This window comes from Aplidium turbinatum, chromosome 14 (genome assembly GCF_918807975.1).
Source record: "Aplidium turbinatum chromosome 14, kaAplTurb1.1, whole genome shotgun sequence".
In the NCBI taxonomy this organism is placed as follows: Eukaryota; Metazoa; Chordata; class Ascidiacea; order Aplousobranchia; family Polyclinidae; genus Aplidium; species Aplidium turbinatum.
The window spans coordinates 2,762,492-2,788,176 of NC_137485.1; the positions used below are offsets into that span (position 1 = coordinate 2,762,492).

Here is a 25,685-nt window from a genome sequence, read left to right on the forward strand (position 1 = left end):
AAGTTTAAAGAAAATGTTTGCAACGCATGGTTTACCTTGTTCAATAACTTCTGATAATGGTCCGCAATTTATTAGCAACGAATTTCATTCATTTTTGAGCGAATGTGGAATATTGCATCGTAGAGTGACTCCATTGTGGCCTCAAGCCAACGGAGAAGTTGAAATTCAAAATCGCTCATTGCTTAAACGCATTAAAATTGCACAAGCTGAAGGAAAAAACTGGAAAAATGAATTGTATTCGTATTTACTTATGTATCGCTCTACACCACACTCAACGACTGGAGTTAGTCCAGCCGAATTGTTGTTCAAACGAAAATTGCGTACTAAGTTACCATGCATTGATCGTTCTTATGACCATGATTCTAAATCTGTTCGTGACAGAGATTCAGAAATGAAGGAAAAGGGAAAGTTATATGCTGATCTTAGACGTGGTGCAGTTCAAGCTGATATTAAACCTGGTGACACTGTACTATTGAAACAACATGGCCGTGATAAACTTTCTACTACCTTTCGTAAAGATCCGTTTATTGTCACAGAGAAACATGGTAATTGTGTGATTGTTGAAAATGATGACGCAAAGTATAAAAGAAACGTAACCCATGTTAAGAAATTTCATGATTCAAACAATGACCCAACCACTGATGTGTCTTCGAGACATAATGTCTCGACTGAGGCTTTCTCTGATTCAACTGATGTAATACCTGAACAAAATGTTTCGCCTGATAACCTTACTGACGCTGTTATTCTAACCAGGCCGCACCGCAACATCAAACCACCGCAACGGTTTAAAGACTTTGTTATGTAAGTTACTGTGTTGTGTTTAGCCAGAACTGTTATGTTTAATTCTTGATCTGTTGACTGCATTTCGAAATAGTGTTTGATTCTGAAAAGGAAAGAGATGTAGTGTCTGTGTATTTACATAATCTGTATTGGAAACCCGTAACGTGCTAGTATATAAATGACTCGTGTCTCGCTGTTTCGATTCTTTGTTCCGCCACGCAAATACAAGTGCTATGTTAAATCTGAACTATCAAGTTGTGTAAAGCAGGCTAGGCAGACACAACAAACGTGGTTAGTCTGTTTTTAGAAGTCAGGATAGGTCATTTCGAATTGTCAGTCAGCAGTGTTTAATAAAAATTTTCGTATTTGTTTCCTTGTATTTTTCTAGCTTCGCTTTATTGTGAGCTAATAAGCTAATTCATTTGCAGTCCTTAAGAAAATCCTTGAAAACTAAAATTAACTAAAAATCTAATGGATAAGTTCTTGAAAAGATCAATAGAACCAGATAGCATGCCTAGTACAAGCCATGTTGCAAAAAGACCGAAGGTTTTAAAGAGGAAATACAAAGCAGATTACCTTCGGTTTGGATTTACTTGGTGTGGTAACGAAGAAGCTCCGAAACCACAATGTGTAATTTGTGGAGAGCAACTTGCAAATCAAGCAATGGTTCCAAGTAAACTTATCCGCCACTTACAAACAAAACATGTCAATTATGCCAACAAGGATAAGAAATTCTTTCAGCGGATTTTAAGTCAAAATAGAAAGCAAAAACACTTTATGAAATCGTCTTTCACAATTTCGGAAAAAGCATTAGAAGCTAGTTATCACGTAGCAAAACTGATTGCACAACAGAAAAAACCGCATAGTATTGGGGAAAAACTCTTAAAACCAGCATGCCTAGAAATTGTTCGATTGATGCTTGGACCAAAGGAAGTTGAAGAGGTACGGAAAGTGTCATTGTCTGCAGAAACTATTAAAAGACGAATTGATGATATGTCTGGTGATATACTTGAAACTCTAATTAATAAACTAAAAACGTCTGGGAAGTTTTCTCTTCAGATTGATGAAACAACAGATATTAACAAAAAAGCACAGCTGTTAAGTGTAGTACGTTTTGTCAATGGCGACTCCATAACAAACGAGTATTTATTTTGCAAAGAACTTCCAGAACGAACGACTGGCCAGGAAATTTTTAGAGTGACCAACGAGTTTTTCATAGCCCATGGTATCCATTGGAATAACTGCATCAATGTTTGCACAGATGGTGCATCAGCAATGGTGGGCGAAGGAAGAGGTTTTGCTGCATGGGTAAAACGTCAAAATCCAGCCATTCAACTTACGCATTGCTGCTTACACAGGGAAGCCTTGATGATCAAACATTTGCCAACGGAGCTGACAGAAACAATGAACGACTGTATCCAAATTGTTAACTTTATTAAAGCAAGAGCTTTGAATTCAAGAATTTTTTCATTGCTATGCGAAGAAATGGGATCAGAACATCAATCACTGCTATTTTACACTTCTGTGCGTTGGCTTTCCCGGGGAAAAGTTCTCGCAAGACTTTTCGAACTACGGCATGAAATAAGTCAATTCTTATTAAATCAGAACAACCATGATTTGTATAAACATCTTGAAGATGATCATTGGATTGCCAAACTTGCATACATGGCCGACATATTTGAACACTTGAATGAACTCAATATCAAAATGCAAGGCAAAGGTGAAAACATACTGACATGTTCTGACAAGATAAGAGGATTTAAAGAGAAAATAGTACTCTGGAAAAACGAGTTAAAAAGGGGATCACTGAAAATGTTTCCCAGAAGCAACCTAAATAGTATTGATAAAGAATTGGTGTTTGATTTGGCCAAAGAGCACTTAACTTTGTTGCATGAGAAATATGACCATTACTTTTTCACAATTAACACGGAACAATACGATTGGATCCGAAATCCTTTTGCGGCTAATGCTGAAATATCAACGCAAGACTTGACTTTGCCTGTTAGAGAAAACTTTCTTGAACTACGAAATGATAGAACTTTGAGATTAAAATTCAGCGATGTTCCACTTGATGAGTTTTGGATTTCAATTGAAGAAGAATATAAGCAAATTTCGCAGGCTGCTATTAAAATTCTGCTCCAGTTTTGCACCACTTATTTGTGTGAACAAAGTTTTTCTACTTTGGTATTGATCAAAAACGATAAAAGATCCTGCTTAAAAGAAATTGATGGTGAACTTCGAGTTGCTCTTTCAAATATTGAGCCAAACATACAGCGACTGTGCTCATTGAAACAAGCGCAAATATCTCATTAATAAATTAAGCTATAGTTTTTTTTTACATTTTGAGTATGTGTCGGCCAAATTGTGCCGCAGAACTTTAAAGAGTTTTTAAGTGTGCCGTGAGTAAATAAAGGTTGCGGAGCACTGGTAGTTTAACAGCACTGTCTTTTTAAAAAAGTAAAAAAATATTAAAAATTAAATTTTCATCTTTACCGTAGGCTACATGAATTAATTAGGGTAATTTTGGTGGGAAGGTAATTTTGCATTAGTTACCTCCCACTCCAATTGGTGAGGGGTAATCACCCCCGTTCCCCTCTAACGGAATCCATAGTTCAAGCGCATACCCCGAGAGCCGAACCAGCACAGCGTGGTCTTGGGTCGGCGTTTATAGCCACTAACAGCGTTACCACATCTGATGTTTTGAGCAAACTGTCTGATGTTTTTTATGTTGAAATCTGATGTTTTGATGTGTGATTTTTTTCTAGAGCGGAGTTAGGCCACCGGTAGCCTACTTCTATATAACTTATATGAATAGGCCTACTGTAGGTTTGTGTTCTCGTTAATGTAGGCCTTTTTCGTTTAACATAACTATAGCCTTAGGCTTTATGTGTCCACGCTCCACAGTCTATTTCTAAGAAACTATTCAGATGTCATAATAATAATAAGATGTTTTATTTTGCGCCCATTGCGACAACATAGTAGGCTACACTGTGATTACACATGCAACACAACAGACGACTGGAAGCAGCGAAGGAACTATAGGCTACGGTTATCGAGTCAGGTGCTGCCATTATTTTGGCATGCCTTTAAGTGTTTTGCCAAGACACAGCCGCGTGCTCTGGAGCGGTGTCGAACCCACGTCCTTTCGAACGTCGCGCAGACGTTCTCATCACTCGGCCACGCAAGCCGGCAATTCAGTTATTCAGAAAGTGCTGGTGAACCAATTATGAAAAAGAAGAAATTGGAATTTCACAGGTGGGCAAACTACGGGCCGCATGCGCCCGTGACTACTTTCTGTGCGGCCTGCAAAAGCCTGAAGCAAATATATAATAAAATAATTCTAAAATTGCTTGAAAATTTTAATTACTACAATGACCTAATTAAACTTTTACTTCGTATTTTTCATCTTGATAAAGATAAATTATAGTCTTTTTATCGCATTGTAGTAGTTTGTTTCCCCAGCCACATTGTGATCTTACATGAATGGATGGCTAGTATTAGTATCAAAAAACAGCCGGTTAGGGGAGACCGGGGAGGGTTGTTACAATTTTCAGTAAATCTAAGATTTCTCTTTCAATATTTACACAAAGTTGCTAAAAATTTTATGTAATCTTGCCACATGACCAGTTGTTATAAATAGCCTACAACTTCAAAATTGAAAAAAGTTATGTTTACAAGAAAATATTTGCATTAATATATCAATGAGTCAGTTGTAGCAAGTCACTCCAGTATCGGGGTGACTTGTTACACAGTAGGCTATGGGGTGAAATGTTACAATTTCAAATAGGCTGTTCTATTAACTAATTTTTTTTACTAAAATACCTAAAACTGATTGAATACGTTGACACAGCATTCTTGAATTTATTGAACACCCAAATTCAAATGAATCAAAGGTATTGCACTTCAAGTCTGATTTAACTTTGAAGCCAGTTAGATATCATTCATAGTTTTGTAGCAATAACATTTTCTTTGACAAAGCAAAAATTTACTTTTTATACCCTAAAACTGTTTTTCATCAATAATTTTCTACTGCAGCCTTCAAAATGGCTGAAGCTCCGTTCGCGCATGGAAACTAAAAACCTGAAAGAAAAAAACTTAATTCCTGCGGTTGATGTGAACTAATTTAAAAGTTAAAAGGACTGTAACAACCCTCCCTTGTAACAACCCTCCCGGTCTCCCTTAAGTCACAATCGAAATTTCTGACTTCGGCCTGTCGCATAATCGCATCATGAGACTTTCTTTTTCGTTTTAGTTTTTCTGATTATGTTAATTCGCTCACAGATGTATTCAGTTTAATTCGCTCAAAATGCGTATGGCAAAGTGTTATCTTGATGTGGGTTGTATTCAAATACATGAGACAAACCTTTTTAATATGTTTTATGTAGGCCTAATAGCCTACATGTAGGCCTACTGTATATAAAATCTCTGTTTCTTTCGTCACTTTAAAAAGAATAAAAGCTTGTGTTTTGACTATTTTAGATTTGACATTTTGGCTTATAATCTTAATAGGCTACTATCCTACTGCGGCCCTCGAACAAATTCAGGATCTGAATGCAGCCCTCGAGATAAAAAGTTTGCCCACCCCTGACCTAAAGGATTGGTTGAGGAAAACTGATGATCCACTCAAGGCTTCTTGTCGCTCCTGCAACCTTACGTTCAAGACATCAAAAAGGAGTAGGCCTACTTTTACGTCACAAGGACAGCAAAGCACATGCAAAGAATGTTTCTGCAATGAAGAAATCCTGCAAGGTTACAAGTAGGCTACTGGCGGCACTGGTGTTTTAGTCACAATTTTCCTTATAAACTCCATTGATTGCAGTCTTGAGATCTTTCTTGCACTCAGGTCAGTTGCAGAAGAAAAAATACTACTAGCAGAGGGTGGGAATCGAACCCACGCAATCGACATTACTACTCCTTTGCCCTAACGGCAACCCATTACGCCACGCTGATTGTGGCGATGCATTCAGTTAAATTTCTTTGTATCAAAATCTTTCGATCAGAATATCACGTGTTGAGTCACATGACTGCAAAAATCTGATTCATGAGGTAACCTCTCCTACGTCAAAGTATCTACCGCATTGGACGGGAAGAGTCGTTGTAGACCATTGATATAAAAGACCATTAGCCTATTATAAAAAAAAATCAGCATTTTAATTGATGAGAGCACAGATGTAAGTCTTACGCAAACTTTGGCTCTAGTTGTTCGCTTTTTGGATATTGAAGCAATGCAAACTGTTGACCGTCTCTTGGATGTGATTGAAGTAAAGGATGGTAGCCTACCTCAAATGCACTAGTTAATTGTCACTGCACTATTTGAGAAGCATTCTGTTCCAATGGAAAATCTGATAGGCTTGGGGACAAACATTGTGCCACTATGATGGAAGAGTTTCTGGTTTCCAGGCATGCCTCAAAGAAATATAGCCAAATGTAGAGTCTGATATTAGTTTGAAACTTTTCGGAAAAAATCTGATGTTTTGGAGACTCAAGCCAATGGGAGCACTGGCCAGTGGCCACTGAGCTAACTGTAAATAAATTTTAGTTCATTTTGAGTTCAGAGAAAAATAAAATTGATATTTTTAAACAAGGTAAAACAACTTTTTCATAAAAGCTAAGTTCAAAAATAGAAACCAAGACAAAAACTTTTTGTCGAAATATTTTTATTTTGAGAAACCTTTGCAGGTTGTAAAAAAACTTTTCAATTTTAGTTATGGCAACTTCGTTACTACAAATTCAAAAATTAAGTTTGTTTTTAACTTTTGTTTGTTTGTGTGGTTGTGTAATTGTGTTTTTTTTGCCCAGTGGTTCTTTTAACCTTTACATTTTACAAGCATAATAAGCATATCGAATACTTAATGTATTTCCCAATTTTCGTCAGACCGTGACAAGATGTAGCAATGAAACAGATAGAAACTATTTAAACCAACTCAAATTAGGGGCATGAGACCAGAGGGGGGGTACCCAAAAAATAGTATATAATTTTATTTTGATAGATATACTAAATCTAGGCTGTATACCAAATTTTAGGTCAAAATATTGAAAAACCATTCGTTAGGGGAAAAAAATGTGATTTTTGACCCCAGCGAGGGAATTTTTTTCATAAAAATTAATTTTGGATATAAAATCTGACACAGTTGAGAGAATCAGTTGATTTAAAAGTGTATTCCTACTCATTTTTCAGCAATGAATCCATTTTTGGTGGTTAAAATCATCTATCTCATGTAGAAAGTGGCCAAAACGTATAAGCAGATCTTTCCAAGCTAGATTGGAGGGCAGTAAATCATCAGCCACTCAACAGTCTTCGTCCAGGACCCTCAGACTATGCGCGTCGTGTGGAGGCCGGTGGGTTAGGCAGTGGTGGATGACATGGTCTGCGGTATGTTCAGTGGCACCACACTCGCATTCTGATGAAGGAGCCAGGCCCCACTTGTGAATGTCTGAGCAAAAGCAGCCGATGCCAGTTTGCAAGCGGTTAAGCCTGACCCACGCAAGCCTTTTGAGGGACATCCCCGGTGGACGAAAATCGTCGTCGGGTATGAAGTCACGGATTGTGGAGGTATGGTTTTGCCAATGTGGAACCACCCGTGTTCCACATGTGGTTCGTTCAGTGTTCCGCACTTAAACCAAGTTCTCCTGCGTTCTTAAGTAGTTGTTGTGAGGAAGGCACAAATAGGGAGTCTTGATTTCAGCCGCTGCTTCATAGGTATAGGTTTAATTTATTAATGATAGGCTGTCTTGTGTGGATGCAACCTAGTTCGTACCCTGAACAGTTCATACCCTCAGTTCGTACCCTGAAAAGATCGAGAGAAAAAAATAAAAAAAAGCCTTAGTCGCTGATTGCAGTTTCCGCAAACAAACAAAAACTCTTAGGATCATTACCAGAAATTTTAAAATGTTTGCAGAAACTGCGGAAAAATGGTTCTATTTTTTTCTCTAAATCTTTTCAGTTTGTTTGTTTGCGGAAACTCCGATCAGCGACTTAGTCTTTTTTTACTTTTTTTCTCTCGATTGTTTCCTAAAATCCTAACCCTAACCCCTTTTAAACTGTTTGCGGAAACTGCGATCAGCGACTTCGGCAAACTCTTAGGATCACTACCAGAAACTTTAAAATGTTTGCGGAAACTGCGGAAAAACGGAAACTGCAATCAGCGACTTCGGCTTTGTTCTATTTTTTTCTTTCGATCTTTTCAGTTTGTTTGTTTGCGGAAACTCCGATCAGCGACTTCGGCTATTTTTAATTTTTTCTTCTCAATCTTTTCCCAACTCTAACCCTTTTAAAATGTTTGCTGAAACTGCAATCAGCGAATTCAGCAAACTCTTAGGATCATTACCGGAAATTTTAAAATGTTTGCGGAAAAACGGAAACTCCAATCAGCGACTTCGGCTTTGTTCTATTTTTTCTCTCGATCTTTTCAGGGGGAATATTTTAAAATGTTTGCTGAAACTGCAATCAGTGACTTCGGCTTTTTTTAATTTTTTCTCTCGATTTTTTCAGGGTACGAACTCTTCTCTTCAGGGTAACGAACTCTTGTTTTAGAAATGACGTCTTAAGCTACCTAAAAGGCTTTTAAATCTTTAGGCTAGCGTATATTATAGCACTCTTTGAGTAAGTTTTATGTGAAGTATCAATTGCAAGTCAATCTTTCATATTGATAAGCATACAGTTACTGCAATCAATAAAACAAACAATCCAGGCCTGTACCAGCTCATGGGAAGTGAGGCTACAGCCCCATGCACAAAATTGTTTTCAGTGCAGCGTCAATTAATTCAAAACCCATCAGGCCTACAATGACATTATTCATTGTTCCTCAAGTTACTTTATAGAATCCATGTTATGATTCTAAGGGCAAACATATCTAAGAGTTTAAAAGCATCTCTCAATAGCTCCAACTTTAAATAGGCTATAAGATTGAATAATTAAAATGATACTGAAAAACGACTTTATCTACTTCATCATAACATGTTGTCTAACATTTTAGTAGTACATTAATCCAACCTTTTTATAATTGGAAGAACTTTTGTCAAACCTTCTAATTGACTCTGTCAAACCCCATGGGTTCGACTGAACCCAAACTGAGAACCACTTCTGTAGCCTAATGGACAATTGAAATCAGTGCTAAAAACTCTTTGAGGTTATTATATTTTAAAAATTAGTATGTATAATATAGATTTTTACTGTTTATATTTTAGCTCCGTCTTTCTTTTGTGGCCTTCATAGCTGTTTGGATTTTATTACATTTATTGCTGTTGTAGTAAGTTGCAGGGAAGTGCTTTTTACTGGTGAGATGATTGCACCATCATTGTGTGATGAGCCACCTTCCATGACAGCATATCAAGAATACCCAACCAACAAGTCGCCTGTTTCGTGTATTGAACCGTTTAACAAAGTTTTGTCACCGCTGCCTGGATGTTCTGGTACAAAAAATGATGCATTCTTAACAGCACTGAAAGGATTGCAACACAAGATCAACAACTTAGAACAAGATCATTTTAAAGCAGAGAGGAACCAGAAGTTCTTGGCAACACAAAGTCTTGGGCTCGATGAGTCATTATCTCAAACACCAAAATTTTGTTTAACTCTGACGGCACCCACAAGCAATCTTAGTTCAGTTTCACCTTCACATGATGTGAAGCTCAGAAACTCTCAAAGACAGTCGGCATTGGAAATACAATCTCAATTACGGAATGCTAACTCTAGATGTCACTTGCTTGAACAACAACTAGAAAGCATGAGTAAAGTAGTAAGAACTGCAGAGAAAGAAAGAGCTAATGCCCTTGAGCAACAAATATCACTTGAGCGTGATTGTGGTAAAGCAGTGATTGAAAATTGTGACTTTTACACTAACTTGAAAAAGATGGAATTTCTTCAGAATCGATTTGAAGGTTTGGTTTTAAGGAAAGATATGTTTGAAGAAAGAATAGGTGAGCTAGAAGCTCAAATGAAAGAACGTATTTCTAGTGAAAATGCTCCTACAATCAACAAATTGGCAAAGAACCCATCATCAAAGCAAAAACAATGTTTGTTTCTAAAAAAGTCTGCAAAGAAAACCTCTAGAAAAAAAATAACAAAGTCGGAGGATAAAATAAAACCAAACTGTACAATACCCAACCAGAATAGTTTGAAAAGTGGAGTTGTTTCTTCCCACTTCAAGTTAAACCTTAAGGATGTTCCATATATTGTTGGAAAATCAACAAGTCAAGCTGTCCCACCAAATCTTCAAAACTTCATTCATGAAACAAAGTATCATAGTTCACATCATTGTAACATCCTTGCAAAAGGAAAAGATACACAACAGTGTTTCACCAAAAAAGATATTAAACCTTCTGGTATTAAAAAGAAAACGCAAACAAGGAGTAAAATGAAGAAATCAGTCTCATCAACAACAAAGAAAGAGTTGTCCAATCTTATCGTTTCACTGCAGGAAGAGTTTGGAAAGATGGTTTTCGAGCATCAAGTTTTAATGAAACAAATCAATGAAACACCTGACAAGGAAGCAAGAAAAAATCTTCACTGTGAATTGGGTGTTTTGGTGACAGATATGGAGAAAAAAAGTGACCAAATAGCTACTGTGAAACGTCATAAAATACTTGTCCAAAAAGTCCTTCCATCGCAAGTTCGTGATGCTAAGTCATCTACTATGCCAGTCTCTCATGATAGTAAAGTCAGAAGTCACATCAAAAAATCTTCACAGTCCACCTTCTGCACTGCAGGAAAAGAAAGACAACAACGAATCAATTTATTACGTAGTGTTCGTACTGCAAGATTGGCTCTACAAGGCTAACTACACTGAAGTGAAATTGATTTTTATGCACATATATACAAGTTCGTATGATGCACAATTGCACAGCAGTACATGTTGATCTCTAATTGTGTTGTACTTTTTTCAACTTTATTGTTGTTTACATAGTAATGTTGATATATGCTACCTGTGCAATTAGAAGTTAAGCACCATGACCACAAATTTTTTATAGAATTTAATTTTAAATGAAATGTGTATTCTTGTAGCAATTTGCTAATTATATTCAATTTTAACCTTGATCTAATGGACTTGTCAGCAGAGTTCCCTCTAAGAAAAATTTCCAGTTCGCAATAATTTTTTTCAGTGAGCATTAATTTCATTTTACTGTTGTCACCTAATTATTTCTGATGCTTTTGTCAAGACAAATTTGATTATCACTCAGTAGAGGATGTAAAAATAAAAATTAGGGACACCGATTTCCTTCCAAAAACAAATCTTGAAAGAAAGAGTGAAAGCTAAGATATTAGGAAATATAAAAACAGGTCAGGACCTGGGGACTTGCCCCCAGCAAAATTGGCATATTTGTACCTTATTTTGGTTGTTTTGTTTGTAACTGTGATAACTCTTTTTGTTCAAGACGCATACTTTAATTGTACTTGAGTATAGTTTAACAGACCACAGATATGTTCTGTAGAAGTTAAATTTAAAAGCTTTTTTATAAGTTAGAAATGTGCACAATCAAATCACACTGCGCAAATGGTCTGGTGTTACTGCACAGTTGCGCACCTAAGAGAGAACACTGCTTGTCAATAATAGTTAAATCTATCACTGAATGTATTTCATTTTCGTTTTTGTAGATTCATTACATAGCTCATGATCTTTCCCCGTGCATCACTTAGTCTTAGTGTAACAGCGCCAGTTGACTTTCTTCAGCAGTGTTTGCTTCACTGTAAAAATACGAAATTACGTCAGTAGTAGGTCCAAGGAGGCCCATTTAATGACGTACACCCCAATTTGTTTTTTCTAAACTTGATACTAAATTATGCTTCAGTTTTTATTCTTTACTTTATTATATCAGCTATCCATTGTACATAATGTAGACTACAGCTTATACAGTTGTTTTAAAATTTTGTTTTTTTGCTACTAAAAAGAATATTTCTACTTAAGTTGGTAATTGTTTTGTTTGTAATGTGCTTCATTCACGTAATAAATGTGTGATATGATGCTTTTATGCGCTTTCTAAACGTAACGAAAACAACCAATATGTCATACAACGCAACATAATTAGGTACGCTTAGATAGCTACATAGAACATAGCTACTCAGTACTCAACTACAACATAACAACGCAATGTAGCTACTCATAGCAACATAGTGTTACTGAAGATGACACTGCAGATTCTGTAACTAAATACCGAGCGCAGTCTAACTTGAGGGGTCTGCTACTATTCGGTGAGAGCCTTTTTCGGTGAGAGCCCTGTTCGGTAATTTTTTTGAATTTTTTTTTGAAAATAATCGGGTACCGTAGCCTAATTATCATTGCCGCTTTTACATCGTTTTAACGTCGCTAAACCTTGAAATAAGACCTTAACCCCCAACCCTTAACCCCCAAACCCTTAACCCCCAAACCCTTAACCCCCAAACCCTTAACCCCCAAACCCTTAACCCCCAAACCCTTAACCCCCAAACCCTTAACCCCAAGCCCTTAACCCCCAAACCCCTTCTATCCCTATAACGGCAATGATAATTAGGCTACGGTACCCAATAATTTAAAAAAAATCACCTAATAGGGCTCTCACCGAAAAAGGCTCTCACCGAATAGGGAACTCACCGAATCGGGCCATTCCGAACTTGAGAGCCATGGAAAACTTTTCAACCTATTTTACTTTGAAAACCATACATCGATTGCTTCATTCCGTGAACCCAGTTCATGTGGCTGTACAAGCACGCCACATGACTGTTGGTAAGTTTCGTGTTTTATTAGAAAATCTGTTAACTGTTCTTTCTGGAAACCTCGCAGACGATGACAGTGTGGAGGCGTTTGTAAATTCTTGCTTTGCACTTGGTTCGTCAGTTAGACTAGAACCTCTACAAATTCCAAGAGCGACTGGAATAAGAACCCGCACTCCCGCAGTCTAACTGAACACATTGAAGAAGACAACGTGGTGACCTTCTATAAAACCAGTTTGTACAATTTTTCCAGAAAGCAACCGACACCATAAGAGAGCGTTATGCAAACCACAATCTCGAGACAGTTAACCATTTAGAGAAGGTACTTCTCTGCAATGATCCTCAAAGTGATGAGGTGAAGTTGTCCATTTCAAGTGTAGCAAGTTTCTACCAGGGTGATATTTTAGAAAGCAACCTGCAGCTTGAAGTCGAACAGTTTCAAAGCTACGTGACTGCGTGAAACTTAGATACAGTAAAAGTTGAAGATGTACAAACACTGTTTACCTGTGACAACACACTTCGGATATTGTTGCCTAACCTTCTTACGGTTCTTCGCTTATATTTAGTACTTCCGTGTACAACCTGTGAAGCTGAAAGGTCTTTCAGTGCTCTTCGTTGTATCAAAACGTGCCTGCGATCAACAATGAAACAGAAACGCTTAAATCATGCATTGTTGTTAAATGTGTACAAGACAGAAGTTGATTCTTTGCCGTTAAACCCAGTTATCGATGAACGGATCGACAGAAGCGCAATAAGGCAACTAATTTGCTAAATCTTCCTCTTAAGCTGACTTTCTAACTTGCTCTTTTTCATTTCGTGTTCTTCAACAGTTCAACGCATGTACAGTAAGTAGTTCAAAAGATTTGTGCAGCTGTTTTACACAGCATTTTCTTTCAATGTCTTCGTAAGTGCCACTAAGCTACGAGGTTAAACCTTTCAATAAGGCCAAGGCTATTGGCTACAACAAACTTGCATCTTTCACCTTTAGCGTTCACTGGATAATTAATAGTTCTGTTATTATCTGTTTTTACCATGTTTTTCGTCCGAGAAAAACTGTTGGCTGTCTTTTTATGTTTTAATATCCTTGCAGGAATTTTAACATGAATGGTCAGGGTAGATTCCCCCCAAGCAAGTGATTACGTTAAGTTCCGTTTGTCAGCGATCTTGGTATTTCCTTCTGTTGATATATTACCACAAAATCATATTTCCTTGTTTTCGATACCTGTCAAATCAAATAGATGTATGAATGCCGTGCTTTGTAGTGAAATGCAGTGGCGGCTGGTGGGTTGTAGAAGTGGGGGTGCTGCGGACGGGTTTGCCGAAAGCAAATGAAACGGCGAATCAAACTTGACTTTCTATTTCGGCGGCTAACATGGCCGGTCTGGGGAGCATTTCCGGGTTCCGGCAATCAGAATGTTTGCCGTTTTTTTAGCATGTTATGTGTCGGCCACACAATAAGCAACAAATTTTACTACTTTCCCGTTTATGTATACAGTATTGAACTTTACAACTTTAATTGTCAGGAAAACGCTTGGTCAGTGGTCATTAACTGTGGTGCCAATAGTTAACATCTGCAATTTTCAACATGCATTGTATGATAAATGCTTATCCATTTAGGATAAGAAAAAGGATAAAAAGGAAATCTCAATTAAATCTTACTAGAACAAGCGCCACACCGTGTTTGTAACAAAACTTCGCGCGAGGAAATGGAATACTAAACAAGGCAAAAATTTCATGCCTGTTGTTTTGCGTTCGCTTTTTTCGTTGAGATTAGTTTACCACACAAGCGCGCGCAACGGAAACACCGCCGCTGTTGGCGCATGAGCTGATGAATGCGGTAACTTAAAAGTGATAAAAGCCTCGAGTTCCTTTCTGATAAAACTGTATTGATGAAGTTTGAAGCAGTTTTCTACCAAGTGCGGTGGATTATTCTGTACTACTTTTAAAGCTTAAAAAAAGAAATTAATAAGCCACATTACCACAATAATGTGGCCGAACGCAAAAACAGTTGCCAGGGCTTTTGAAGCAGTTCCAGCCAGTTGTGGCCACTGACAAACGACAGACATTGAGCGCTCCTACTTTGATGGATAAAGTTACCGCCTCATTAACGGTTTTCGGTATGTCTTGGCAATCACAAAAGATTGAAGTGGTGCTGTAATTTAATGTTGGCATAAAAAAGCATTTTTAGAAAGAAAGAAAAGAACTATTTTAGAAAGAACTATTTTATTGCTTTGAAGATTTGATTTTCTGTTACCAGCAGCCAACACGACCGATCTGAAATTGGCTTCCGGCGACCACTGAAAAGTTTCCCCTCAGGGAATATATCTGTTGCATCACACATTCTTGCTTTGTAAAAACTACACAACAAAATGGAGCTTTGTAAATCTAGCAAAAATGGAGAAGTAGCATGATTGTGCTGAGCCAGCATTTTGAATGTAAGCAATCAGTCGGCTAGAAAGTTTGCCCCCCGGCAATTTTCAAAACCCGGCGCCTATGCTCTATGTCTATGTAACATTTACTAACTGTCTTCTATAGCTGACTGTACCAGCTGCACTACAAAACTTTCTGCAATTTTAAAAAGAATCACATGTGTCTTTTCACTTACGCGCTACAAAGTACAGCCTTAGTGTCATAAGAATAAGGCAATCGCTGTGAGCCTTCGGATCCCCTTCTTTAGATATCCCTGCTTTGTAGGCACACATAACGTTTATTGGTGTAATAAGCCACTGAACGATTACATATATGGTATTTTTTTTTATTGTACTAGTAGGTGTGTCATGAAAATGAAAAATCATGCTTTCGCTTTTGAAAATTTGTGAAATAATATATTTTTTATGTGCGTTCTTTGTGCTTTCATGAATATAGAATGTTAAGCTGTGTTATTTTTGAATATGAGTGTTCCTACTCTTAACCATTATTAAACTTTTCACAGTTTATTGTCTTAATTTTTGCAGCTATTGTGTTTCAGGTTATACGTTTAGCCTACTCTGTAATATATTCCATATTTGTAACAATTGATTTTGTTTGGTCAACTAATGCATCACTAATTCAAATCAATTATTCACTTCACCTCATGAATCAAAGTGAAGCAATTCAAATAAAGCTTGAAGTACTTGAAGATTGTGAAGCATGTGGAATCAGTAACCAAGAACAAGTGTTGCAATTGAAGGTTCATGAGAGAAGTCACACTAGTGAAAAGTCATACAAGTGGGATTTATGTGAAAAATCATTTCCACAACGTAGTAGTTCAATTCGGCATAAGATGATTCACACTGGTGAAAAGCCATATAAATGTGACGTGTGTGAGAAATCGTTTGCACGGGTCAATGACCTGAAACGTCATATGCGAATTCACACTGGTGAAAAGCCATATAAATGTGACGTGTGTGAGAAATCGTTTGCACGAGTCACTAACCTGAAAAGTCATATGCGAAATCACACTGGTGAAAAGCCATATAAATGTGACGTGTGTGAGAAATCGTTTTCACGAGTCAGTAACCTGAAATGTCATATGCGAATTCACACTGGTGAAAAGCCATATAAATGTGACGTGTGTGAAAAATCGTTTTCACAAGTCAGTAACCTGAAATGTCATATGCGAATTCACACTGGTGAAAAGCCATATAAATGTGACGTGTGTGAGAAATCGTTTGCAGAAGTTGGTAGCCTTAAACGTCATATGCGAATTCACATTGGTGAAAAGACATATAAATGTGATGTGTGTGAGAAATCATTTGCACAGGTCAGTGACCTGAAACGTCGTATGCGAATTCATTCTGGTGAAAAGCCGTATAAATGTGATGTGTGTGAGAAATCATTTGCACAGGTCAGTGACCTGAAAGGTCATATGCGAATTCACACTGGTGAAAAGCCATATAAATGTGATGTGTGTGAAAAATCGTTTGCATTCGTCGGTAGCCTGAAAAATCATATGCAAAATTATTCTGGTGAAAAGCCATGTAAATGTGACGTGTAAGAAATCGTTTGCATTGGTCGGCCACCTGAAAGATCATATGCGAAATCATTCTGGTGAAAAGCTATATAAATGTAACTTGTGTAAGAAATCGTTTGCATAGGTCGGTAGCCTGAAAATCATGTGCTCATACATTGTGGTAAAAAGTTTATTTGTGACTCGTGTGAGAAATCGTTTTTACGGAGCCGCAGCCTCATAGTGCATGTGATAATTCATTCTGGTGAAATATAAGTGTTATGTATATATATGAAAAAGCGTTTTCGCGTGCCTAGTTGGAATGTCATGACTAGGGCAACGAAAAGTGCATAAAGTCAAAATTTTTCTGTCTTGTTCAAAGTTTATAAAACGTCCATAGACGAAATTTCATGCTGATACGCAGAGAGAGTTTTCAAAGTTATTTAAGTAAAAAAAAGTCAAATTTCATGGTTAGGTTAAATTTTTCTTTTAATGTAGTTTTTCTTCGCTCTGTTGATATTTTATTAAAGCTACACAAATACTGCTTTTTGTTGCAATTTCTGTTGTTATTATGATGTAATAATCCATTTGCTGCAATTTCTGAGGTAATACAGACGAAACCGGTTAATCGAATCACCTATTTGCCAGACGTTTTGATACGATTATCCGATTGATTCGTTTAACCAATTTACTAAAAAAAAGGTTTACTGTGAATGGGCGTAATTGTTGAGATGTCTGTGCTGACTAGGCTGCAACGCACATTACAACTGATACTTCCTACAACTGTTTACAATTCTGGTTAAACTTTAAAGAGTTTACTAGTTCTGTGTTACATAACACTATGCTGTATTTTCCAGCCAGCAAAACGGGTCCTTTTATGCATTGATTTATCATCTGCAGACGTTGAAACAATGTAAAAAAGACCAGCTTTGCTGAATGGGAGAGCATTTATGATCAAAGCATTTTTCTGCAAACTGCGGCAATCGGACTTCTTTTAATCTCACCGATATCTGTGACGTCAAAATAAAAAATAATGTTAAATAACTCCACTACCATTATGAAGTAGTGAAAGAATCCGCCTCGAAAACCGATCACTACGTCCTTGATGGAGGGTTCTTGTTGCATCGAGTGCCATGGAAACTGGAGACAGTTATGGGTCTATTGCACAGTCGTATGCAGATTTTACCATTCGTCATTATCGCTTAGCAACGGTGGTCTTTGATGGATATGGTGGTCCGACTATCAAAGACAATACCCATCAAAGACGCGGCATGAATGTCCACCCTGTTGTCCACTTTACTGTAGACACCGAGTTCATTGGAAAGAAGGAGCAGTTCTTGTCTCGAGCTTCCAACAAAGAAGGATTAAATTCTCTAATTTCTGCTCAACTGAGGAATAGAAGCTGCAATGTGATCAACGCACCAGGTGATGGAGCAATCAGTCGGCTAGAAAGTTTGCCCCCAGCAATTTTCAAAACCCGGCGCCTATGCTTGCCTGTCTATGCTCAGAGATGGGCGTGATCTTGATCTTGAAGATCACTTTTTTTTTTGGTGATCTTGATCTAAGATCACTTATTTTTGTGTGATCTTGATCTTGAAGAACAATAAGATCAAGATCACTTTAAAATTGAAGTTTACATAGTAGAAAGAGTCATTTTTTTAGCACTTGTACTGTACAAAGTAGTTAGTGGCAACTACTAACATTAAGTCACTGTTAATCAGGGGCGCCGGAACGATTTTTGACTGGGGGGGCAAGTTCACGAAAAAAGGGCACTTTTGTTTACTAAAAGGCCATTTTTTTTTAAGTTTTAAGATAAAGTATAGCAATAATGATAATCCGGTATACAAAGCAGGGCACCATGCTATGTTATAATGTTGTAACCTGCGGCCATGGCCGCTAAGCAGTGCTTGAATGAACCGCCGGTGCTACCTCCTCAATCGGCCAAGTTTGGCCGCCGGTCTCTTCTAGCCAATTATTTAATTTCGCAATAGAATGATCGTGGATTAACTGTCGAAAATACGTAGTATCAAAGAGTGATGCAATATTAGGTCAGCGCGTCATAATCGCCACTGTTGCATTGTGCGGGGAATATTTGTTATTGATGGAATATAACCATCTGCGATCGCCAGCGCTGTAAGTCTTGTTTGTAATTCCCGACGTTTATTTTAACAAAGTCTTAATCCGAAGTGCTAATTTACATCGGCTGGCAATTTTGTCGTTTTTATGTCGATTCGATGTTGTCGGACATTGAACCGTTGTTAAAAAGAAGAACTAAGTTAGTTGACATCAATGGGAAAAACATTTTTTGATCATATTTTGCAAAAATTATGCTTCTTTTAGTAATTAATGTACATCATTGAAATAGCTAAAACCTTAATTGCTAAGGCAACAGGGATCAGATGTCAGTAGATGTAATAGAAAACATATTTCGCACTTGCTAGTGCATCGTCAGCTCTGATAAAGGACAGTTAAAGCCTACAAGTAGGCTAATGTTTTAATCATTGAAATACTTATTTTATTACCTTGCCATCATCGTCAACACAATCATGTCGAACGTTGTTTTTCGTTGCTAAAAAGAATTCTAGGGGAGTGGCGAACTTCTATTAAATCAGGCACATTGGAGACACTCGTGCGAGTGTCGTTTGAATAGTACTGGATTACAATCCCGATAAAGCAGTTATTGCGTGGTGCAACGATTCTATTGTAGGACGTCGCCCAGGCTCCAGACTTCAACAACGCTAAGTGATTATTTTAGCATTGTTGCAAGTTAAATTCTATTTCCTTGTGCTATCGTTATTTTGTATTTTGGCCCCCAAGCAAGCAGATTTGGCCGCCGAGCAGGAGCTCCCGGTAGGCCACGATGGCTGCCGAAAAAAAAACGAGTTTTAAGGCCTGTACTGTGTTGCAAACTTTTGTGCCTTAAATATTATTTTGAGGCAAAAATGAAAGATTATAATTATGCTAAAAGCGAATAGCAGAAATTGTTATATTGCAAAATGTGCAGTAGCTTACATGACTTTAAAAGGGCACCATTGCCCCCCCTGCCCCTCCATCTGCAGAAATTTTGACTAAAAGGGCATTCGCCCCCCCTGCCCCCCCGCTTCCGGCGCCCCTGCTGTTAATATGATATGTGTCCAACAAAAGACGATTTAAAGTCTCCATCTAATCTGGACAGTGTTGCCATTTCAAAATTGAAAAAAGTTTTCTGTGTTGGTCATAATAAAGAAGTCAACTTTCGTGTACTTTACGTTGACGTATAATAAAAATGATTTAACTTTGTTCACAATCTCCATGTGTGAATTTTAAAGAAATGTTTGCTTTCTTTGACCCAATTTTGGATGTTTCAAAAATCTAGAATGGCGGTGTTAAAAAATCTGGACTCTAGCCGACTTTGGTCATGTAAAGTGGTTTATTGCAGCAAATCAACCAGACCAAGACTTGCTTAGGGTCTGAGTATATGGAGTGGCTTGTCTGACCACAAACCTCTGAACTTTTTTGATAGTAGACAACAGTATCAAGGTTGCCAGATGGATAGATGGTGCAATAAACATTGACATAATACAGTGAAAGTTAAAACTACCTAGTAACACGTATAAAAATTCCCAAATGAACCAGACAAAAATTTGGTAAAAAATGACGCAGTTCAAAGTTTATTTTTATTTATTTATTATAAATAAAAAGTATAAAACTAATTGCAATTTTGCAACTTTTTCAGTAGGCTACTACTGTAATTAACCTCGGCCTTGGGTGTGACGTTGCGATTTTACGCAAACTACGTCAACAATTGATAGGCCTAATAGCAACAGTCACTAACTTATTACAATTCTTAGGCTAGCGATCGACTAGTTAAAAGTAAAAGTTAGCAATACCAACTATATACCTTTACCCAGGTTGCTTATAGTAATTATTTTTTGCAACATCATTGATCAAAAACTTCATTTTTTTTTAGTACACAAAAAGTGATCTTGATCTTCAAGATCACATAGTTTGGTGATCTTGATCTTCAAGATCACCTATTCTTGGTGATCTTGATCTTCAAGATCACCAATACTGGTGATCTTGCCCATCTCTGTCTATGCTCTATGTAACATTTACTAACCGTCTTCTATAGCTGACTGTACCAGCTGCACTACAAAACTTTCTGCAATTTTAAAAAGAATCACATGTGTCTTTTCACTCACGCGCTACAAAGTACAGACTTAGTGTCATAAGAATAAGGCAATCGCTGTGAGCCTTCGGATCCCCTTCCTTAGATATCCCTGCTTTGTAGGCACACATAACTTTTATTGGTGTAATAAGCCACTGAACGATTACATATATGGTATTTTTTTATATTGTACTAGTAGGTGTGTCATGAAAATGAAAAATCATGCTTTCGCTTTTGAAAATTTGTGAAATAATATATAATGTGCGTTCTTTGTGCTTTCATGAATATAGAATGTTAAGCTGTGTTATTTTTGAATATGAGTGTTCCTACTGTTTCTAGCACTAGTTGCTACGTTCGTCTGATGAAATTGAAAGTAAAATTAACAACAAACAAGATGGTTTATTGCTTCACTGACGTTTGCGTTTATTGCTCATGGTGCGCGAAATGTCAGTGACGCAATAAACCATCTTGTTTGTTGTTAATTTTACTTTCAATTTCATCAGATGAACGTAGCAACTAGTGCTAGAAACGATAATTGTCCTGATGAACACCCAAACTTTTCAGTATTCAGTGTTCCTACTCTTAACCATTATCAAACTTTTCACAATTTATTGCCTTAATTTTTGCAGCTATTGTGTTTCAGGTTATACGTTTACCCTGTAATATATTCCATATTTGTAACAACTGATTTTGTTTGGTCAACTAATGCATCTCTAATTCAAATCAATTACTTCACCTTTTAACATGAATCAAAGTGAAGCAATTCCAGTTAAGCTTGAAGTACTTGAAGATTGTGAACCATATAGAAAGAATAACCAAGAACAAGTGGTGAAATTGAAAATTCATGAGAGAAGTCACACTGGTAAAAATCCATACAAGTGTGATTCATGTGAAAAGTCATTTCCACAACGTAGTAGATTAAATCGGCATGAGATGATTCACACTGGTGAAAAGCCATATAAATGTGACGTGTGTGAGAAATCGTTTGCACGAGTCAGTCACCTGAAAGGTCATATGCTAATTCACACTGGTGAAAAGCCATATAAATGTGACGTGTGTGAGAAACCGTTTGCACGAGTCACTGACCTGAAATGTCATATGCGAATTCACACTGGTGAAAAACCATATAAATGTGACGTGTGTGAGAAATCGTTTGCACGAGTCAGTAATCTGAAAGGTCATATGCGAATTCACACTGGTGAAAAGCCATATAAATGTGACATGTGTGAAAAATTGTTTGCAGAAGTTGGTAGCCTGAAACGTCATATGCGAATTCACACTGGTGAAAAGTCATATAAATGTGACGTGTGTGAGAAATCGTTTGCAGAAGTCGGTAACCTGAAACGTCATATGCGAATTCACACTGGTGAAAAGTCATATAAATGTGATGTGTGTGAGAAATCGTTTGCAGAAGTCGATACCCTGAAACGTCATATGCGAATTCATTCTGGTGAAAAGCCATATAAATGTGACGTGTGTGAGAAATCATTTGCACAGATGAGTGACCTGAAACGTCATTTACGAATTCATTCTGGTGAAAAGCCGTATACATGTGATGTGTGTGAGAAATCATTTGCACATGTCAGTGACCTGAAAGGTCATATGCGAATTCACACTGGTGAAAAGCCATGTAAATGTGATGTGTGTGAGAAATCGTTTGCATTCCTCGGTAGCCTGAAAAATCATATGCAAAATTATTCTACTGAAATGCCATGTAAATGTGACGTGTAAGAAATCGTTTGCACAATTCGGCCACCTGAAAGATCATATGGGAAATCATTCTGGTGAAAAGCTATATAAATGTAACTTGTGTAAGAAATCGTTTGCACAGGTCGATAGCCTGAAAATCATGTGCTCATACATTGTGGTAAAAAGTTTATTTGTGACTCGTGTGAGAAATCGTTTTTACGGAGCCGCAGCCTCATAGTGCATGTGATAATTCATTCTGGTGAAATATAAATGTTATGTATATGAAAAAGCGTTTTCGCGTGCCTAGTTGGAATGTCATGACTAGGGCAACAAAAAGTCAATAAAAGTCAAATTTTTTCTGTCTTGTTCAAAGTTTATAAAACGTCCACAAACGAAATTTCATGCTAATACGCAGAGAGAGTTTTCAAAGTTATTAAGTAAAAAAAAGTCATATTTTATGGTTAGGTCAAAATTTTCTTTTAATGTAGTATTTCTTCGCTCTGTTGATATTTTATTAAAGCTACACAAATACTGCTTTTTGTTGCAATTTCTGTTGTTATTATGATGTAATAATTCATTTGCTGCGATTTCTGAGGTAATTATCTTGTTTCGCCCACTACTGACGATTGAATATTAGCCAACTACCCTGATATTGATGAGTTGGTTGCCAGGGTAAAAGAAGTGACCATTAAAAACATGTCAAGAAGAGCTAGTTTTACTTCCATTGGCCAACCTGCACAGCCAATTGTAACTAGAGGGGGCACTTGGTTGAAAGCTGCTTTTTATTATTCAAGAAGTCTACCAGAAGTAAAGAATATTGTAGAAGGCTTCCAGGATGGTGGTGTCTTGCTGCGGCGTGCTCATGATGCTGTAAAAGCTCCCAATTTAGCTATTCACCTTGTAGAAATAGAGGTGCAGTACAATGCACTGTTTGATATAATTGAGAAGATGGAAGACAGCCGTTACACCATTCAAGAAGCTTATCAGAAAATGACGTCCCTTGACTTTGGTGTTGATGGCTGCCAAATTCGAAAATATATTCGAGCAAGAAATGACATCAAGTGCATTGCGATAATGGGACGAGATGATATTTCACCACATTTTTATAGCCTGCTGAGGAACTCCCAAGCAACTTCTGTATCAGTAGAGAGAAGCTTCTCCATTTTAGGAAAAGTTTCGTCAATATACAGGAACTTCAAAGGCGATAATGTGAAACATTACTTAATGTTGAACTATAATACTGCAGAACCCTCTCAGTAATTTCGAGATATTTAAAGACACTCCATATTTATCTTTTGCAGTTTTTCGAGTGACTTTCATTACCTGTTCGTTAACTGTGGTGTCATTGAGTCTTCCACATTCTTCTTTTATTTCATTAGAAAAAGAAGATATCCTTACCTAACCGTTTGATTTCTAATATGCTTTGTACTTCGCATTTGGGTTGCAACGCAGAAAGTTATTGGTCAAAATTTGTAAATTATTAAGTCAAAATTTCAAGTTTTTAGGTCAAAAAATTGGTTGCCCTAGTTATGAGATCCTGATGAAATCACTAACCTGGTTAATCGTTAATTTTCCCAAAGTTATTTGGAAATTTATACAAATGGTTTTAGGAAATGGGATTTGATGCTCAGGTTGCAAAAGGCTAATAGTAATGTGGTAACCAGAACTTGGTAGTTAGGCTATCTGCTTTTAGATGCCAAGAAAGTTTTTTGCCAATTCTTTTTCCAATTCTTGTTTAGGCTACAGTTTTTAAATTTAATTTCACTTAAGTTTAAATCGATATTGACATAGTGACTTTCACTAAAACTGACAAGAAGAAACATTTCTAATCTCTGGTGACGTTTTATAACGCATTACAAAAAAACAAGAAACAACAATTTGAAAAAAGATTGCAGAATGCAGACACAAATCCTATTGTTCATCGTTTTGTGTCAAGTCGTAGTCGGCCTTCTTTTGAGCACTCCGACTTCAGATATGCCAAAATCCTTCCAAGTGTGATTCCACAGCCCTGCTTAACAGCGCTATAAAGAAACTAAGGAACATTGTTTCCAATGACAATTGCAATCTGATGAAAATAATGATAGATGGAAATAATTGCAATCTGATAGAAATGGAGTTTGATGGTCATGTTGCACTCGAGGTTGCAAAAGGCTAACAATATTGTACCGTAGTAACCAGTGGCTGAGTCTGTCGGCAGCAGTGGCTGAGTCGGCAGCAGTGGCTGAGTGGTTAGCGCTTTGGGCTCGCAGTCGAGAGCCTGCATGTTCGACTCCAGCCACCCGCACTTGCTGTTGTTTCTCTGGGCAAGAAACTTTACGATAATTGCCTCTACCCAATGATCGATTTCGAGTAATGGGTAGTACCAAATTTAAGTCATAAATAGAGTAGACAACCGGAAACAGACATTGCAGTCGGCTGCAGCGTGGTTCAGGTGTAGGTCGGAAGGCGTAGACCGATGCATAGCGCTCAAGTCCGCTTTCCCGCAATGCAGGATAAAGATAATAAAACAAATAAAAAAAAATAAACTTTGTAGGCTAGTTGTCTGCTTTTTGTTGCCCAGAAAGTTTTTTGCTAATTTTTTTTTCATTTTTAAAAATAATTTCACACAAGTTTAAATCGAAATGGCGATTTTCACAAAAACTGACAAGAAGAAATACTTATAATTTCTGGTGACGTTTTATAGCGCAATACAAAGAACAAGAAACAATACCTTGAAAAAAGATTAAAAACTCAAATCTTATTGTTCATCGTTTTGTATCAATTCGGAGTCGGCCTTTTGTGTTTCTTTGCTGTTTAGATTCTGTTATTTGGTTTGCAAGATAGCTTTCTTCTTTGCAAATTAGACGTCTCATTGAGTTGATGTTGCACTACAGTCTATTTTGCTTAGTAAAGAATGGATTTGATTGATTGAATCTTTATCCTCGGACTGGGAAAGCTTCTTGGAGAGCTTAAAGTGCCTCTGACAGGTAAATAAATTTGCAAAATTTACCTAAGATACCAAAAAGGTGACACTAACAAACTTCCCTGACCAGAAAATTGTAAAAAATATCAACAGGCTCTTAAGTTACACGCTTGCAAACTTTCGTTGACATCGGCAAATCTGACACTCATTTTATTGCGAAAATAAAAACGGCAACATCGCTGTGACGTCACCGTAAGCTGGAAGGATACAATCTGTGGTGACTTGGTTAGGTATAGTACGGCTACTGCAAAACGTGAATGTATGGGGCTCTGTTGGTCTAAAGCATGTGCAAATTAAGAATTACCGAAACAGAAAAGTGAACTTACTATTACTACCAGGTTTTGATCAAATAGGTTGAGTTTATTTTTATCAAACAGCATCTCAATTCAATTAAAATTGCAGTTTCATAGGGCTACAATTTTGATACTTTTTTATTTGTCCTAATCTGGCTATAGCCATTTGCAGTGTAACAACAGTTGTTCCCGACAATTTT

At 37.2% G+C, this 25,685-nt stretch overlaps 3 protein-coding genes across 3 annotated transcripts; all 3 read left to right on the forward strand.

Annotated features, from left to right (window-relative positions):
- Positions 1-1,251: 1,251 nt before the first annotated feature.
- LOC145783636 (zinc finger BED domain-containing protein 5-like) lies at positions 1,252-3,093 on the forward strand. Its single transcript, XM_082595527.1, has one exon. The coding sequence runs from the start codon at positions 1,252-1,254 to the stop codon at positions 3,091-3,093; it is 1,842 nt and encodes a 613-aa protein (XP_082451653.1).
- Positions 3,094-9,062: 5,969 nt separating this feature from the next.
- Positions 9,063-10,559, forward strand: LOC145783637 (centrosomal protein of 57 kDa-like). The gene has a single exon (XM_082595528.1). The coding sequence runs from the start codon at positions 9,063-9,065 to the stop codon at positions 10,557-10,559; it is 1,497 nt and encodes a 498-aa protein (XP_082451654.1).
- Positions 10,560-13,447: 2,888 nt separating this feature from the next.
- On the forward strand, positions 13,448-24,228 carry LOC145783463 (uncharacterized). Its single transcript, XM_082595349.1, has 2 exons — positions 13,448-16,376; positions 21,439-24,228. The coding sequence occupies exons 1-2, from the start codon at positions 15,540-15,542 to the stop codon at positions 22,270-22,272; spliced, it is 1,671 nt and encodes a 556-aa protein (XP_082451475.1). The 5' UTR covers positions 13,448-15,539; the 3' UTR covers positions 22,273-24,228.
- The last annotated feature ends 1,457 nt before the right edge of the window (positions 24,229-25,685 follow it).